Source organism: Castor canadensis, chromosome 6 (genome assembly GCF_047511655.1).
Source record: "Castor canadensis chromosome 6, mCasCan1.hap1v2, whole genome shotgun sequence".
Lineage (NCBI taxonomy): Eukaryota > Metazoa > Chordata > Mammalia > Rodentia > Castoridae > Castor > Castor canadensis.
Genome location: NC_133391.1, coordinates 81294465 through 81311628, shown reverse-complemented (window position 1 = coordinate 81311628; position 17164 = coordinate 81294465). Strand labels below are relative to the sequence as shown.

The window sequence follows — 17164 nt, the reverse complement described above, 5'->3', positions numbered from 1 at the left end:
TTTATTATGAAAATGTCCAAGCTTATGCAAAAGTAGTAAGACTAATATAACAAATAATCATGATTCTTATTATCTACTTTCTAAAATTATTAAATTTTGCTGCTCTTGTTTATTTGAATGCTTTCAGTTCAAGAATTGTGGGAGCTAGATACAAAAATGAGTAAGGTATAGTCTATGCCCTCTTGTATGCACCTAATGAAGGAGCCAAGGAATGAACCCCAACAAACAATAATAGCATATTATCCAAAGGAGAACTCTGGGCTATAAATTGAGACCTGACCTTGGGCTCGTGATGACCAGCAAGGGCATCAAGGAAGGAATGGGCTACTCAGCAAACAAGTACACATTTTAACTTGTCCCTGATGAGGCAGAACAGAGATAAATGAAACACATATATTTAGGATTTGTCTTAGGGTTCCCTTTGGATTTAGGGAAACAGTCCAACCTCTTTGCTGTTTAGCTAGACCAGATACTCAGATTTATTCAGATTTAAGTAGTATTTATTGAGTGTTTTCCGGATATGATGGTTAATTTTATGAACTTGACTAGGTTTAGGGAATGCCCAGACAGCTAATAAAACGTTATTTCTGATTGTGTCTGGGAGGGTGTCTCCAGAAGAGACTCACATTGAAGTGGCAGGCTAAGTAAAGAAGATCTCACCAACGCAGATGGGCATCTTCTCCTGCTCTTGGCCATAGACACTCCTAGTTCCTTGGGCTTTCAGATTCAGACTAGGACCTATACCATCAGCCCTCCTCCACACATTCTCCCCCATACCCTCCAATTCTCAGGCTTTTGGACTCAGGCAGAATTAACCACTGGCTTTCCTTCTAGCTTGCAGAGAGTAGATCATGGGATTTCTTGGCCTCCATAAGGCCAATTCCTAGAATAAATCTACACCAACACACAAATTGGTTGTATTTCTCTTGAGAACCATGAATCTTATAGTAGATGGTAGGTATTTCCACCTGTACTATTTTATGTAATTCTCGTGACAAGCCTCAGATAGATATTATCAGACTTATTTCTGAAGATAAAAAGAGAGATCCAGAGAGGCAATCTTCCTAACGTTGCACAGATAGAAGCTATAACTAAAGCTTAGGATTTCCAATTCTACTTCAAGTGTTCTTCAATTCATTATTTACATATGCTCAGTTCTTTCTGAAAATTTCAAAGTACCTTTCTAGTTTGCAAACTTTTAGTGACTCCCAGTCACTATGAAATAAAATTAATAAAAAAGTCCCTAGTCTATCATTTTCCATCTTCTTCAATCCAGTCTTAGCTTTACTGCAATTTTGTCTTCCATTTATAAGACGACGTCTGGTCACTTTTTCTACATTAGGAAGTTGCCTTCCTTATGAAGCAGAACCTGCTTCTCACTATGGAAACTAAAAGTTCATATGCTGTACTCATTCTCCCACCCTCCCTATCAATTAGAGCTGTGTTACTAAATACACTACCCATTGGCCACATATGACTACTGAGCAATTCAAGTATGGCTAGTGCCCATGTTAAAATGGTAAGATTTTGGATATATTGAGCTATTATATTATTTGGATATATTGAGCTGTATTATTAGAATTGATTCCACCTGGTTTTTATATCCTTTCTTAATGTGGGTATTAGAAAATTTAAAATTGCATTACATTGTATTTCTACTGAACAGCATGCAGCTAGAGTGTTAAAGAATGGCTGGGTGGTGTTAATCATTCACCCCATTATAGACTTTAGGCTGAAGGTTAGTATTGTGAAGATGAAGTGACCCTCCACTCTGTTGAGAGTAGTGGCAGTGTAACTGTATCTAGTTTCCATGAACAGCAGTAGCATCATCCAACATCCAGGTTAAGTGATAGATACTGGCAGTCCCACTTGGGATCTACATTTGGTTGTGGCTACAGTGCTGGCTTCTTGAGACCAGCTGAGGGCATAAAGCTGAGTGTTGCTCTTAAAGATTCTGTAGGTATCCAAGAACTTTCTAATAAATTTCTTTTCTGTGAAGACCCTTCATGAAGTCCCCCTCTCCTCCCCAGTCCACAAGATCCTTCCTGCTTTCGGCATTAATAGTGACTAAAATCCAAACCATGTACTTGGCACCTGGCCTCTGCTAGTTATCTTATCATAGACAAGTGCCTGTCATCTAAGCCAAACTGTAGAATTCCCTATGGCAAGGAACCCTGTCTTTTGCATAATTATTCCTCAGTATCTGTCAGACCCTCTTGGTCACAGCATCACAGGACAAATACTTGTTAGTTATCACTGGAGATCTCTGAGGTAGGAAGGGCAGCTATCATTATCCTTGTTTATACACATGAGGAACTGTGGCTCAGTGACTGACATGAGAATTTGTCATTGGTTTGCTGCCAAGTTGTGGCAGTAGCCCAGGTCTCTTCACTTCCTACCCCATCCCTTTCCTCTATTCCAGGCCATATATGTAAGAAGGTGTATTAATTTCCTAGAGGTACTATAACAAAGTACCACAGATTGGGTGACTTAATAAAACAGGAGTTTATTGACCCACAGTTCTGAAGGATATAAATCCAGAATCAGGGTGTGATCAGGACCATATTTCCTCTGAAACCTGCAGGGAAATCCTTGCTTGCCTTTTCCTACCTTTTGATTGTTTGTTGGCCATACTTGGCATTCCTTGGCTTGCAGCTGCAAACTCCAATCTCTGTCTTTGTTCTCCTGTGGCATCTTCTCTTTCTGTCTCTTTCTTCACATGGTCATCTTCTTATATGGACAATAGTCATATTGGGTTACCTTCCCCACTGAAATAACCTAATTTTTTGACAGTACTGGAGTTTGAACTCAAGACTTTACATTTGCTAGGCAGGTACTCTACCATTTGAACCATGCCCCTAACCCTTTTTCTTAAAGTATTTTACAAAGAGTGTCTCATCCTTTCTGCAGGGGGTAGTGGCAGTCTTATACCATGATCCTCCTACTTACACCTCTTGTATAGCTGAGATTACAGGGATACACCACTGTGCCCAGCTTTGTAACCCAATTTTAACTTAATTGTATCTGCAATGTCCCTATTTCCAATTATGGTCACATTCCTTAGAAGTGGTGTTAGAATCTCAACATATCTTTTGGGGAGTAATACAATTTGACCCACAACAGATGAAAATACAATAAAACCAAAGACATTGTCATGTTTCCAGGATTTATTCTAAGAGTTACTTGACAGTGACATAGAATGTAGGGGTGATTCTTATAGATATATATTCCCACCCTGGTTTATACATGGACTGATTGGGTTTGCTTTACAAACATATGTCATCGTGAGTTTAATGTTGCTCTTACCTCATATAAAGACTGAATGACCCCCACAAATAAGGCAGCAGCTTTGTACTTTCTAGTACTTTTCCCCAACCATGAGTCAGCTAATCTGTATAGAGGGAAATGATGGTATACAATTCTGAGAACAAATAGAAGAAATTGTTGCAGAGCCTGTAACTCTGACAGAGAAGTGGCTTTGAGCTCTAAGGAGCAAATTGTGGGAACAGATGTGAGAACTAGTTAAGCATAGTAAGGAAGCCTAACAAAGGGATGAGCTAGCATTTAGGATATGTATTAATTTTGCAGGTGTTTCTTCTTCTCCTATAGTAAAATGCACATAAGTTATTAATAAAAAGAAGTATGAATTTTTAAAAAATAAAAAGAAAATGGTAGAAAGAGCTCTGCTCCAGTCAGGCCTTTGGTGAGACTCTATGCAACAACAGCAATATGATTCGAATTCTTAAATGATAGTAGCTGAAATCTCTAAAGAAAGCCTGCTATTGACATGGAGTCAAATCACCAAATAAGCTTGTCATCAAATCCAATTCCTCTAAATGGGAAGTACATGAGTTTTAAGGGTCAGCACTATTTCTCAACTGCCAATTCCTTGGGTAAGTGACTTAAGCTCTCTATATTTGCCCATGTATAAAATAAGGATAACTATCTGGTGGGGCTATGGTGAGGATTAAGTTTCTAGCATAGAACATAGCACATATCATAGGTTTTTCATTAACTTAAGCTTGCCTTCTCCCAGCCCTACAAACAGATCCAGTACAATCACAATCTCTGCCTACTACCCCCACATTCTCTATCACATTTACTCTTTTTTTCTGAGGTTTCTTTTTACAATTTGGTTGTGAAGACATATAAATAGGAAATGACTTAAGTTTAAAACCAAGAAGTAAAAGAATAATGTAGTACACCCTTACCTATTTAGATGTAGCCAAACTTCCACATTCATTAATTCAACTGACATTTGTTGATTTACTGAGTGGCCATCCTTGCCAGGCATGATGCTAAGCATTGGGTATTCACTGGTAAATTATCTTCTCCCTCTTCTGGAGTTGACTGTTTAGTGGGGCGACAGTTAAAAAAACAATAAAAACATAATTTAAAAACATATTGAGGGGCCAGGCATGGTGGTACACACTTATAATTCCAGCAACTGGAAGGCTGAGCAGGAGGATCACAAGATCTAGGCCATAGAATTTGTGCTACATAGCAAGACCCTGTCAAAGACACACACACACACACACACACACACACACATATACACACACACACAGATGTTGTTCAAAAGCATACTGAGTGTCATGGAAGAAATGCTAAGATGCAATGATGGAGAATAATGGGTACCACAGGAAGGAGGCTTATGTAGGAAGGATGGCCTTTCTGAGGTGACATTTAAAATGAAATGTAAAGGTTAATACGAAGTCAGACATATAAAGAGCAAAAGGTAGTTCAAAACAGTGAGGCAGTCAGAAGCTAGAACTGTTTGAACAGGAGTCCTGCAGACAGTGTCAACAAGGTAGAGGGGCCATTTGAAATTAACCAGCTTCCATGGCTTCAAGGCCCTAGTTGATTTGACCACAGCCTCCCTTCACCACACCTCCTGGCACTGTCTATGCAACCTACTCTTTCTGTCACTCTTACACAACAGATTCATTCCCTCCTCAATCCTCTGTTTTGCTGCTCCCTCTGTCTGAAAAGTTCTACCCAAGGATCTTCCCATGGCTCCTGGCCCCTTCTGCTTAGTCAGGGCTCAGGTCAAATGTTACCTTTGGAGAAAGATGGCTCATCGATGCCTGTTATTCTCCATAATCTTTCTCTGGCTTGGTTTCTTCCTACACCTTATTACCATCAGACATTATTTTATTAATTTCAATTTTTGTCTATTCTTTCACACTAGAATGTAAATCCCATGAATTTATATTTATTATTGCTATAATCCAGGAGCCCGGATCAGTGTCTAGCATGTAATAGAAACCCAAGTGATACTGTTAACAATGAAAATTAAGATGGGGAGGTAATGCAAGGTAAAGGCTGATGAGTGTGTAAAACAATCTGGGGGACTTCCGGAAGAGGCATGTTTTGAATTAAAACTGAGGAGGGGGCTAGGGGAGCAGCTACAAAACAAGTACTCCGTCATTTCCACCTTCTTCACTAGATTAGGAGCTATTTAGTGCTGCAGCCTTTTTACTCCGCTTCCTATCATCAGCGCCTCGTCCGAGGTCCTGGCACAAGGTGGGCGCCCCATAGACGTTTGCAAAATAATTGTGGTGTGCGCAAACAGGTCTAGTAATTTGGCCGCAGCACAGTCGAGAAAGGCGAGTAGGTGTGGCGACTCCCGGCAGCTGTGGTGCACAAGACAGCAGCGACAAACGGGACTCCGCAGGGGAGTGGGGGGGGGAACCCGCAGAGCCCAGGCGCCTGCGCAGTGCGGTCCCTCACCGGCGCACTCTTCGCTCGCGTCTGCGCACTGCGTCCTTCCCGCCTCCAGCAAGATGGCGGAAGCCAAGTAGAGAGGGGGCGGGGTGTGGCCGCCGGAAACCCGGCCGCTGCTCGGGGGGAGCTTCGGGCTAAGGCCCGGGAGCAGCGGGCCGAGGCTGGCGCGATGCTGTTCCCGGGAGGCGCTGTCGGCTACCGGTGAGGAAGGCGAAGCACGGAGGTGCCTTCCCGGTGCCCCTTATGTACGCGTCCCTGCTCTCGGGGCCGGTCGCCGCTTTGCCCGCTCCGGTACCATCCTCGACTCGCGGGTCCTGTGGCTCAGGCGGCGGCGGCGGCGGCAGGGGCTGCGTCCCACGGGAGGGGAAGCGCCCAGGCGGTCCCCGTGCTTCTGGTCGCGGGGCGAGCGTCCGGCAGGTGAGTGAGGAAGCGGGCTTCGCGTCTCCTGCTGGGCTAAGCTTCCTCGGCGTTTCCCCGCCGCCGCCCCGGGCCGCGGGGGTCTTGGTCCCCGCCCCGGCTCGCGCCCCCTCGAAGGCCTCCGGCTGGCCCCCGGCCGCGCAGGGCCGCCGCTCCCAGGCAGCGGGTGCGGGTCTTGTGCCCGCCGCCTTCCGCACCCCTCCCGGCCCCGGAAGTTTCGCCCTGCGAGCCTTCCCCAGTAGGTGGGTGGGTGGGTCACCCGCCTGCGTTGGTTGCTTCCTCTTCTTCCTCATTTCGACCTTCTTGCAAAGTTTTTAGTTTTCCAGCCGGGAAGATCACCCGATAACTCGGCCTGTGGACTTACAAAGCAAAGGCTTGTTATCCAGAGGCCAGGGGGTTCTGCTTACCTGGAGGAGGGAGTCCCCAGGATCCCTTGACCCCGGGAACTCCTGCAGAGCAGAGGAATGGTGCCTGTGATTTCAAAGATTGTTCATCTCAACCTTTAATAGCTTTCCTTGTAATAAATCTTTGGTCTCCGAACTTCTCAGGCAAAGGTGTGAGCTTTGTGAATCCAGTGAAAGAACTGGGAGGTGTTGTATTCCTTTTAAAACAGAAGACCTTATAAATGTAAGGTATCACGAAATGGGCACGAGAAAGGGTGTTAGCTTAAATTGCACACTGCAGTTTTTAAATCCGGTATTGTACAAGCCCTTTGTTTTATTTAAAAAGGACAAAAATGGAGAAGAGCTTTTTAAGCTCAAAACTTCTCAAATTTCTTGTATTCTCAGTTGTTGCTACTGCTTAACAATTCTTACAGTACTTGCTGTTTTCGTGCCTGCTTCAGTTCTTTCCTTATTACTGTGGCAGTGGTAATCACAATTATTTATGTAAGAAACTGTCCCGAATAACGTGGTACCTTGCCAGAATTTGTAAGTGCAAACTGCAGGATCGAAGTGGCTTTGGAGGGTTGGGGTTGTAGCTCAGTGGTAGAGCGCTTGCCTAGCATGTTCTAGGCCATGGATTGGGTCCCCAGCACCACAAACAGATAGCTTCATCTTTCCCCAGTTGGATAATCTGTCAAGGGTCCCAAAATTGTAGAAGTGGAATTAAAAATGTAAATAATACAGTTTTCCTTTTGGGTGGACCTTTTAAATTTTTAGATACTGTGAACAACCAAAGACTGCCTGTTTTTAGAGCTTGTCTGTCAGTTCTGTGCTTTCAATTTGAAGGGATAGTGGAAAGTCATGGCTGCTAACTCCCTCTACATCCCATATTTTCCTCAATAACTCCTTATTTACTCTATCTCGGAGGAAGAAATGTCTTTCCTTCTTTTCAAGAGCAATCCCCTCCAGATGTGTCCATGATCATCCCTTCCCATCTCTTTCTCTAGAACTGTCCCTTTTCTTGTCCTCTTTTCAGTCTCTCCCTCTCTGGCCTATATGCATGCTTGTGTCTTCTCCAGGGCTGCCTAATACAAATACTTTGTGCTGGTCAATTGTAGGAGGTCATTTTGAATTTTGAGTCTGCCATTGCCACTTTATATGTTTTCCTTCAAGACTCATTCTTTCATTCTAGGAACGTGGTATAGTAGGATGAACATTGACTTTGAACCATATAGATCTTTTAGTCTTGGTTTGAAATCTATGAAAAAGAATTGGAGAATTCCATGGCTAGCAATTTACCTGCACAATGAGATTATCAAGGATCCAGTGCTTCCCATCTTTAAGCTTGACTATCTTTAGTGTGCTGACCTTTGGACTTAAACTTGTTCTATCATGGTTGGCAGGTGGCATTTTCTGCCCCAGGCATCACATTCTCACAGAGCTATAGAAGACAAGTGGAAGTTTGCCCCTCATCTCTTGTTTAGGCAAGCACACTTTTCACAGAAGTCTTATGACTTCCATTTGCCATGCCCTAATGGTAAGAAGACTGAGAAACCAATATGTATGTGGTTTTTCAATATAGGAAGAAGGTGGGCAAATGACTGAAGATGGGGTAACAAACAAGGTCAGTGACAAACCTCAGTAGTATTGTATGGAGAAGTAAGTTTAAACAAAGGAGAATGTTCAAACAGTAGTAGAAAACTTAAGGAAAGCACTGTTTACCTCAAGAATTGATGTAAGCTATACCTACAATTTTGGCCAAACATTTAGATAATTGTTAATGACCGTTTAAAACGAATCGGGTAAAACTAAAAAATTTGAGTGGTATATTAAAATATTTGGATTCTTTTAAGATTGATTTTAAGTATACATGGTAGAGCTACTGTAAGAAACAAATATATAGGGAAAGGGGATTAAAGAGAACTATGGAGGGGGTGAATTCAACTATGATACATTGTAAGAACTTTTGTAAATGCCACAATGTACCCCCAATACAAAAAAAAAAAAAAAAAGCAGATACAACAACTACAATGAAATAGATTTGTGGTTACTTGAGGGTGAAACATTTGAAAATATAAGGGTACATTTTTGGTTGTCACAGTAATTGTGACAGGTTCCATTGACAGTAGAGGTCAGATATGCTTAGTGTCCTATGATATTTGGAATGGTCCCACAAAACAAAGAATTGTCCCTTCAAAAATGGAACTACACATTGAAATCAGTTAATGCTTTGCCTTTGGGAAGAATTCACTGAAATTCATCTTTATTTTTATATTGTAAGTGATAGAAAATTAAATTCAAACTGGCTTAAACAAAACAAAAAAAAGGAAATGATTACATCTTGTAGTTAAACTTTAGCTAAGGCATCATCCAGTAGCTCATAGGAAATGAGGGACTTGGGTCAGTTTCTCTGTGATTTGTTCTGCTTTATCATTCTCCTTGTTTTGGTTTTGTTCTGGGGGCTAGCCTATCTCATGGTAGCAAATTACTATAGCACATTGAGACTTATTACCATATTTCACTTACAAAATAAAGTGAAGACTTTTGTATTTGAGTAGCACCAGTGATTGAGTACCACACTGCTGAACCCTTCCTGAAACACCGAACCCTAAAAAGCTTATCAGCTTCTCTATCAGTCTGCAACTTTACAATCTGTGCTTCTGTTATATCAAGTTCTATGGGTATTGTTTTTCTGTGTCTCATGCATTACTCTATTTTTGTTCTTAAAGTTTAATATCTAGAATCCTGTCTGGGTTAGTGGTATGGCCACTTACAGAAAGAATTATTTTGCACCTAACACAGAAAGGAAAGTTGGAGAAGAACAGAAATGGAAGACCCTGCCCCCATTCCTTCAAAGGTTGTTATTGAACCCTAAATTATTTACATTGTACTCCTACTACCAAAGTATGTATATGATATTCTTATGGTTAATAGAATATGAATTTATTTGAAAGCTTTTCTGAATTCTAGTAGTGATTTTGTCATTACAGTCATCCCTTGATACCTAGGGGGATTGATTCCTGGATTTTCCGTGAATGTTCAAGTCTTACATACAATTGCATAGTATTTGCAAATAACTTGTGCACATCTTCCCATATTTTTAAAATCATCTTTAGATTACTTGTAATCCAGGTTGAGTACTACTAATCCAAACATTTGAAGTGCTCCAAAATCCCAAACTTTGAGTACCAATATGGCTTCGCAAGTAGAAAATTCCACACCTAACCAACCTTACGTGACAGGTCACCCGAAAAATATTGTGTAAAATTACCTTCAAGCTATGTGTATAAGGTGAATTTCATGTTTAGACTTGGGTCCATCTCCAAAATATTTCATGCATATGCAAATATTCCAAAATCTGGAATTTGAAAAGCTTCCAATCCCAAAGCATTTTGGATAAGGGGTACTCATCGTGTACCTAATACAATGTAAATGCTATGTGTTTGCCGTCAGGGAATTGTTTAGGGAATAATATATTGTTAAGAGAATGGTGACAAGAAAAGAAAAGCTGTACAGATGTAATTTTTTCCCCAAATATTTTTAACTTACTGTTGGTTGAGTCTCAGTATACAGCATCTATGGATATCTGGGGCTGTTTTCTCAATCAAGAAACCCGAATGTAAATGTCATTGGTTAACAAATATTTTTAGGGACTGAGAGTATAGGTCAGTATGTGCTTGCCTAGCATAAGCAAGACCCTTGGTTCAATTCCCAGCACCACAAACAATAACAAAAGAAACCATATTTTTGAGTGCCTGCTGTACATAGATACTGTGGCAACAATAGTGAATAAAACAGCTATGTTCTCTTTGAGCTTAAATTTTAATAGGGGACATAGCTAGTATTGTACATGTACACTCACACATACACACAAATACCAGGTAGTAGTTAGGCTTTGAAATAAATAAAATAGGTGCAGGAAATAAAGCCTAACGGGACGCTTTAAATAGGTTAGTGAAGGCAGGGATTCTGGGGACGCTTTTGGGCTGAAAGACCTTCATGAAGTAATGGACTAAGTCATGAAATGTTGCTCATGAGTGAAATTGCCTATAGTGTCCTTGTCAGGATTTGAAATGAACATATTCTAGCTTATAAAATGAATTGACCCACATTTCTGTTCTGGAAGAGTTTGTGCACAATTGGAATTATTTCTTCCTTAAATGTTTGTTATAATCCAGCAGAGAAACCATCTGGACTGGGAATTTTCTTTGTGGAAAGGTTTTTAGTCAATAATTCAATTTCTCTGTCTTCTGTCTTATCCTGGGGATTGATTGAACCCAGTGCCTCATACATGCTAGACTATCTCTCTGCCATCAGACTACACCCCCAGCCCTTAATTTCTCAGTAAACCCATACAGGTGTTCTGTCTTGTGATTATTTTGGCTATTTTATCCCTAAGAAATTACCTTTCTCATATAAACTTAAATTTACTGACAAATTATTTATAATAAATATTCTGTTGCTTTTTAAATGGCTACTGGAAAGAATTCACTTTTTATCTCCAACATAGGTTATTTGTAACTTCTCTTTTTCCTTTCAAAAGGAATCAAGAGATTGAGTCTTTCCAAAGAACCAAAGTTTGAGTTTTGCTAATCCTTTCTATTGTATGTTCCTTTTTTATTACATTAATTTCTTCTCATTATTTCCTTCCTTCCACTTTTTGGGAGTTTACTTGGCTGTTCTCTTCTAACTTCTTGTATTCCATTACTTTTCAGCATTTTCTCTTTTTAAATACACTTATTTAAGGCTAAGCATTTCGTTCTAAACACTGGTTTAACTAGTAGAGGTATTACTAGTTTTGGTTTGTAGTGTTTTTTGTTATGTAGTATTTTTGTAATTCACTTAAAAAGTTTTCTAATTTTCATTATGGAGTCTACTTTGACATTTGGATTATTTGGAAGTATTGTATTCTCAACTTCTAAACATGCAGAGATTTTCTAGTTACTTTTCTGTTTGTTTTAAAGTACTCATATCATTGCAGTATAACCCAGGAAACACTCGTGTTTCAAAGGTCTGTTTTTCAGACTTTGATCTCCACATTATGGCTCCAGTACAATGCATTCCTCCTTAGGTACCCATAGGACATTGGTTCTAGGACTCTGCAGATTCCAAAATCCATAGATGATCAGGTTCCTTTTATAAAATGTTGTAGAATTAGCATATAACTTTATGTACTTCCAACTGTATATAATAGGTTTAATGCTATGTAAATAGTTGTTATATTGCATTTAGGGAACAATCACAAGGAAAAAGGTCTGTACAAGTTCAGTATAGACACGGTTTTTTTCTGTTTTTGATCCAGGAGATGCAGAATTCATTGGTACAGAAAGCCAACTGTATACTGTCTTTTTTGTCTGTATTGAATGTAGTGTTCTATATTTTTAATATATTTGTTAATTCTGTATTTCATATTTTAAGTGTTATTAGTGATCTTTTGTTTGTTCCCGCTAATTACTAAAGAGTACCTTAGATATTTCGTTTTGACTGAGGGTTTGATTTCCCCTCTTTGTAGCTCTCTCAACTATTTGTGAATAACTCCAGCTTTTTATTACTGCTTGCAGTTATGTAATTTTCTATTCTTACATATGTTAGGTGATATAGTTGAATTTAAATCTCCTATTTTATTATGTACTTTATATTTGCATTGTTTGTTAATTGTTCTCTTATCTCACCTTCCCAGCCATTTACAGTTATAAATCTTATAATGTCTAATTTAATTGATACCTATATCCTCTTCCTAGACAATGCATTTAATTCTGTTCATTCCAGTTTTACTCATATAATATTGTAACAAGTTTTAACTCATTCTTATTTGTTCTCCTCCCTCATTATTGCTCCTGTTATTATTTTATACTCTGAGTATTTTATTAGAGTGACAGAAAGCACTACACTGTCCTTCTGGTTCCGTCTTATTCCTAGAGTGCAGCCCTTGAGAATCTTAGCTAAAAGCCAATGGTATTTTCACTATAGTCTTCACCCAAGGGGGGTCTGGGACTCTTATGTTTGGCTCCCCAGTTTTGAAATATAAGCAAAAAACATTAAAGCTTAAATGCTTATTCTTTGTTGGTAAACTTGCAAAAGGCAAATCTGTGATCACCTCTCTGGATTTCTGTCTTGTAGTGGATTTGAGCTGGTTGTACATTTCTCACTATGTTGGTAGTTATTTGCTGCTTTTAAGATTATTTTAAATCTCTCCTAGCTTTGAAAAATTTTTTCAGATAGATGGTTGGTCTGAATTGCCTGACTTGCTGTTACTACAAGTAGAAGTCCAAAAATTTCTTTGATTAACCTATTCAAGGAAGACTTTATTTAATTGATGAAGTCAAAAGTATTTGTAATATGTGGATAGTGCATCAGGGCAGGAATTGTTCTTCATGTAAGCAAATAGAACATAATGTGAACATTTTTGAAGTGGAATTGTATGGGAATGTAGAGAAAATGCACCGAGCTGAGAAGGGACTACAAGCAAGTTTGTCCTTTAATATTTTTGTAGAAAGTCTGAGTTTATTTTCAACAATTAATTTAAAACTCTTTTTATGCCATATGGATGTTGTCATTTTTATTCTGTATTTTTTTTTACATTTCAAGGAAAGTATTATATGTACAGTTTGCTTTCTGAATTCTGAATTAAGTCCATTAAATATGGAGGTCAAACATGCAGATTAAAACTTCTAGGCAAACTAAGGTATGGTAGTCTTAATGGACATTTTTCTGTGGTTGGGTGATGGTGTTGAGATTTAGCATTATGTGTGCTCTGTGTGTGTGTGTGTGTGTGTGTGTGTGTGTGTGTGTGTGTGTGTTTTGCAAAGGTACAGACCTCATTCACAAGGGAGCCAAGTACGCAGAGACTGGAGAGCAAGTCTCCAATCTGCCTCCTTGAGAGTGGGGTTTAGGGACAGTTATGAAGTGAGGTGTGAGGAAAGGTGTTGGATCAAATGTGATCAACTGTTACCACCATGACTCACACATCAGAGGAGTTATCAGTAGTCAACTAAAAGCAAGTGATTAAAAGCAGGTGACATCTGGAGGGTTTATTCACGAACTAAGAGCAGTTAGTTTATTCAGGTTTTCCTTCCTAGTCCCAAGCCTAGGAGTTAGCATAATAGCTTAAGATAACTGTGATAAAATACAGAATATAATACTTTTGGATGATTATTTTACTGTTTTTTAAAATGAAATTTTGAACAAACTTACAGGAACTCTGATACTCCCTGAATGGCTTGAAAATCATGTCTTAAGGGACATTCACCCAAGCCAGCATCTGAGGGTTAAATCACCTAGGTGGAGAAGCCACCTGAATATTTTGTTTCTGGATATTTTCACGTCCCTAATGTATTGGGGGGGTTTTTAGCCTATGTTAATCATATAAAGGATTTCATTATTCTATTTGCATACATGAGTAATAGTACTTTGATCATACCTCCCAATCACCATACCCATTCCTTTCTCCCATTAGTTCTCTCCAAAACCGTTCCCCTTTTATATTCACATTCCTGTTTTTGTTTTCTTTTGATTTTTTTTTAGGTCTAGATTGTGCATATGAGAGAGAACATGCAGTATTTGTCTTTCTTAGTCTGACTTATTTCTCTTAACATGATGATCTCCAGTTGTATCAGTTTTCTTGTAGACAACATAATTTTATTCTTATGGCCAAAATACTCTGTTATGTATATATAGCACATTTTCTTTATCTACTCATCTCTTGATGGGCACCTAGCTGATTCTATAATTCAGCTATTGTGTATAGTACTGTTACAAACATGGGTTTGCGGGTATCTTTTTCTGTTATATTCTGTCTTGCATTCCTTCAGATACATGCCCAGAAGTGGTATTGTAGGGTCATTTCTATTTTAAGTTTCTCAGGGAACCTCCATACTGATTTCCATACAGGCTGCAGTATTTTACATTCCTACCAACAGTGGGTAGGGTTCCTTCTCTCCCAATACTTGGCAGCATTTACTGTTGTTTGTTTTCTTTTTTCTTTTTTTGGTTTCATTTTTTTTTTTTGGCAGCACTGGAGTTTGAACTCAGGACCTCACACTTGCTAGGCATGCACTCTTACCATTTGAGCCACTCTACCAGCCCTTGTTTGTTTTCTTGTTTTGTTTTTTTTTTAATTTATTAAGATATTTTTATTGTATGGGGGGATTCATTGTGACAGTTCCAAATAGGCTTATATTGTACATTGGTTAAGTAGCTCCCACCATCTCTCCCCCTTGACCACCTCTCTGCCCCACTTTAAGCAATTGCAAGAGGTTCCATTCTTCTATACTTGTTTTCTTTTTTTGTTTGTTTGTTTTTGTTTATTTATTCACATTATACTTGTTTTCTTGATGATAGCCTGGCTGGGATGAGATGGGATCCCAATGTCATTTTGATTTGCATTTCCTTTATGGCTAAGGAGTTGAACATTTCTTCGTGTATTTATTGGCCGTAGGTACTTCTTTTGAGAACTATCTGTTCAATTCATTTGCCCTTTTATTTGGATTGTTTATTCTTTTGGTTTTTTTTTTTTTTTTTTGCATTCTTTATGTACTCTGGATATTAATTCTTTGTCCAATGAATTTCTGGCAAAGATTTTTCTCCCATTTTGTGGGTTTTCTCTTGATTTTGGTAATTGTTTCCTTTCCTTTTTAATTTGATACAATCCTATTTGTCAGTTCTTGCTTTTATTTTCTGAGTTACTGAAGTCATATTCAGAAAGTCTTTATGCTGCTATCTTCAAGTATTTACATGTAGTAGTTTGAAAATTCCAGGTCTTACATTAAAGTCTTTGATCCATTTTGAACTGGTTTTTATACAAGGTGTGAGAGGGATCTAGTTCTAGTTTTCTACACATACACATACCCAGTTTCCCCATTAGTTGAAGAAAGTGTCTTTTCTCCTCTAGGATTGCTCTTCCTGGTTAGGAATACTTTGACTATTTGAGGTCTTTTTTGCTTCCATCTGATTTTTAGAATTGATTTTTCTGTTTCTTTGAAAAATGACATTGAAATTTTAATGGGGATTTCATTGAATCTGTAGGTTGCTTTCAATAGCATAGCCATATTAATTCTGCCAATCCATGAACATGGGAGGTCTTTTCCATGTTCTAGTATCTTCCTCATTTATTTTCTTTAGTGTTTTATAGTTTTGGTTGTAGAGATCTTTTACCTCCTTTGTTAGGTTTATTCCAAGGAATTTAATTTTTTTTTGAAGCTATTGTGAATGGAATTGATTTCCTGATTTCTTTTTCATTCTGTTCATTATTGGTATCTAGAAAAGCTACTGGTTTTTTGTTTATTTTGTATCCTACTTTGCCAAAAGTGTTTATCAAATCTAAGAGTTCTTGGTGGAGTACTTAGGGTCTTCGAAGTATAGGATCAGATCATCTGCAAATAGGGATAAATTTGACTTCTTCCTTTCCTGTTTGTATTCCCTTTTATTTCTCTTGCCTTTTTGCTCTGGCTAAGATTTCAAGCACTAAATATTGTAGAAGAGCAGAGAGAGTGGGACACCCTTGTCTTGTCCTGACTTCAGAGGAAATGGTTTCAGTTTTTCTCTCTTTTTTTTTTTTGTGCAGAAGTGGGGAATGAAGTCAGGGCCTTGTACTTGCTAGGCTGGCACTCTACTGTTTCAGCTACTTTACCAGCCCAGTTTTTCCCTCATTAGTTTGGTGTTGGCTATAGGTTTGTCATATATATATCCCTTATTATGTTGGTGTACTTTCCTCTAGTCCTAGTTTCTTCAGGGCCTTTATCATAAAGTTATACTTAATTTTGTCAAAGACTTTTTCTGCTTCTATTGAGATTATCATATGATTTTTATTCTTTTTTTTTTTTGTAGTTAGTAGGGTTTGAACTCAGGGCCTGCACCTTGAGTCATCCAACGAGCCCTTTTTTGTGATGGGTCTTTTTGAGATAGGGTCTTGAGAACTATTTATCCCAAGACAAACTATTTGTTTAAACCGCGACCCTCCTTATCTCTGCCTCCTACTCTTGAGTAGGCATGAGCTGCCACTGCCTGGCTGATGTTTATTCTTTATTCTATTTAGGTGCTGTGGGTGTGTTGGTTTGCTTTTATGTTGAACCATCCTTGCATCTCTATATTGAGATCAACTTGATCATGGTGTATGATCTTTTCAACATGTTGTAGAATTCAGCTTGCAAATATTTGATTGAGAAGTTTTGCATCTATGCTTATCCAGCAAATTGAGTCTATAATATTCTTTTTTTCTTGTGCCCTTGTCTGGTTTTTGTATCAGAGTAATGCTGGTTTTGTTGAATAAATTTGGTAGGCAACAAATGGTTGAGTGTTGTTTTTCAATCCATTCCACCTATCTGTGTCTTTTGATCAGAGAATTGAGACCATTATTACTCAAAGTTATTATTGAAAGATATGTAGTAGTTCCTGTCATTTTACTGTTTTTGTAATGTTTGTTTCATAATCTTCATTTTCTTATTTACTCATCTACTGAGATTTATTCTTTCCTGTGTTTTCATTTTTGAATTTATCTTCTGTATGTAGGATTCTTTCAAGTGTGTTCTGCTTTGCTGGCTTAGTAGTCATAAATTCCTTTAGTTTTTCTTTATCATGGAAGATTTTTATTCCTCCTTCAATTACGAAAGAGAGTTTTGCTGGGTATGGTAATGTAGTTG

General features: G+C 38.6%; 1 protein-coding gene and 1 long non-coding RNA gene across 9 annotated transcripts in view; one reads left to right on the top strand and one right to left on the bottom strand.

The window, feature by feature from the left end:
* LOC109682863 (uncharacterized) overlaps window positions 1-5860 on the bottom strand; it is a 40795-nt gene extending 34935 nt beyond the window's left edge. The window contains exons 1-2 of the long non-coding RNA XR_012449060.1: window positions 5734-5860; window positions 4212-4350 (exon numbers count right to left, since the gene is read on the bottom strand). This is a non-coding gene — a long non-coding RNA (uncharacterized lncRNA). The remainder of the gene's footprint in view (window positions 1-4211; window positions 4351-5733) is intronic.
* The window catches only part of Apc (APC regulator of WNT signaling pathway), a 127334-nt gene continuing 115995 nt past the window's right edge, over window positions 5826-17164 (top strand). For 4 of the 8 annotated variants that reach the window (XM_074076964.1, XM_074076962.1, XM_074076958.1 and 1 more), the window contains exon 1: window positions 6011-6144. Coding sequence is in view for 4 of the 8 variants with exons in the window: in XM_074076961.1 (XP_073933062.1) it covers window positions 5971-6144 (174 nt within the window). In the remaining 4 variants the exon portion in view is untranslated. Of the gene's footprint in view, window positions 6145-17164 lie in introns of all 8 variants that reach the window. The other 4 variants (XM_074076961.1, XM_074076954.1, XM_074076963.1 and 1 more) reach the window with 2 other exon arrangements.